The sequence below is a fragment of the Vigna umbellata genome, chromosome 9 (genome assembly GCF_029865625.1).
Source record: "Vigna umbellata cultivar VRB3 chromosome 9, Vumbellata_1.0, whole genome shotgun sequence".
NCBI lineage: Eukaryota > Viridiplantae > Streptophyta > Magnoliopsida > Fabales > Fabaceae > Vigna > Vigna umbellata.
In genome coordinates this window covers 44,279,265-44,280,993 of record NC_142173.1, presented here as the reverse complement: position 1 = coordinate 44,280,993, position 1,729 = coordinate 44,279,265, and the positions used below count along the sequence as shown (strand labels likewise).

Below are 1,729 nucleotides of genomic sequence, written 5' to 3'. Positions count from 1 at the left end.
AGGAGCGGTACTTGCACAAAGAAATGGGAAGCTACCACATGTGATATATTATGCTTCGAGGACATTGGACACTGCACATGCAAACTATACCACAACTGAGAAGGAATTACTAGCTGTTGTATTTGCCTTGGATAAATTTAGATCATACATACTTGGATCCAAGGTAATTGTTTATACAGATCATGTTGCATTGAAATTCCTTCTAAAGAAAGCAGATTCCAAACCAAGGTTGATCAGATGGATGATACTGCTCCAAGAGTTTGACATTGAGATTCGGGACAGAATTAGAGCCCATAATCTAGTAGCAGACCATCTTAGTAGGATTAAAAAAGAAGAAGAAGAAATTCCTATTCAGGATGACTTTCCTGATGAAGTCTTCCTAGCATTAACTTCTGTAAAAGGTATGTATCCTGAACCTTGGTTTGCTGACATTGTTAACTATTTGGCTGTTTCAGCTATTCCTCCATCTTTCTCCAAATCTGAGAAAGCCAAACTGAAAAGTGAGGCGAAGTACTATGTTTGGGATGAACCATTCTTATGGCGCATTGGTAGTGACCAAGTTGTAAGGAGGTGTGTTCCTGACATAGAGATACCTTATGTGCTTGAATTTTGTCATTCATCACCTTTTGGAGGACACTATGGCACGCAAAGGACTGGTAGGAAGGTATTGGATTGTGGATTATATTGGCCTACCATCTTTAAAGATGCACGGAGGATATATGAAAATTGTGAGCAATGTTAGAGGGTAGCTAGATCCATCACTAGGAGGGAAGAGATGCCTCAACAACCCATGCTATATTGTGAGGTATTTGATATTTGGGGTATTGACTTCATGGGTCCTTTTCCTTCTTCTTCTGGGTTTTCTTATATTTTGCTTGTTGTAGACTATGTTTCCAAATGGGTGGAAGCCATAGCTACAAGGACTAATGATGCTCGAGTTGTTATGAGTTTTGTCAGATCTAACATTTTCTGTAGGTTTGGAATACCACGAGCCATCGTTAGTGATCAGGGGACCCACTTTTGCAATAAGCTGTTAGAGAATATGTTGAAAAAGTATGGGGTGACGCATCGCATTGCTACACCATATCACCCCCAAACTAATGGACAAGCTGAGGTTTCTAACAGAGAGATCGAGAAGATATTGCAAAAGCTAGTGAAACCAAATAGGAAGGATTAGGCCGCAAGATTGGATGATGCACTTTGGGCACATCGGACGGCCTACAAAGCACCAATAGGTATGTCACCTTTCAGGGTTGTATTTGGAAAAGCTTGCCATCTACCTGTGGAGATTCAACACCGAGCCTATTGGGCTGTGAAAGCTTGTAACTTGGACATGGAAGGAGCAGGGAAAGAGAGAAAGCTCCAACTGCAAGAACTAGAGGAGATTAGGCTCACAGCCTATGAAAACTCCAAGTTTTACAAAGAGAAAACCAAGAAATTCCATGATCAAAAGCTTGTGACCAAAAAGGATTTCAACATAGGTCAAAAGGTGTTATTGTACAAGTCCAGGGTAGGGCCTATGAGTGGTAAATTACGCTCCAAATGGGAAGGTCCATTCATTGTAACACAAGTGTTTCCCTATGGAGCAGTGGAGATCAAGGAAGAATCTTTTGATAGAATCTTCAAGGTTAATGGCCATCGTCTGCGGATATTTAATGAAAATCAAGACATGCTAAACAAGACGATGGATGGAGTGAATTTGACCACTCCAACATTCCTTCCACCATGA

General features: G+C 40.9%; 1 protein-coding gene across 1 annotated transcript; it reads left to right on the top strand.

Moving 5' to 3' along the window:
* Nucleotides 1–1,237: 1,237 nt before the first annotated feature.
* Nucleotides 1,238–1,729, top strand: LOC148193653 (uncharacterized). Its single transcript, XM_088099476.1, has one exon. The coding sequence runs from the start codon at nt 1,238–1,240 to the stop codon at nt 1,727–1,729; it is 492 nt and encodes a 163-aa protein (XP_087955602.1).

Bases quoted from the DNA above. Each gene is read 5' to 3' on its own strand.
- LOC148193653 (XM_088099476.1), top strand. From the start codon at position 1,238: ATGTCACCTTTCAGGGTTGTATTTGGAAAAGCTTGCCATCTACCTGTG.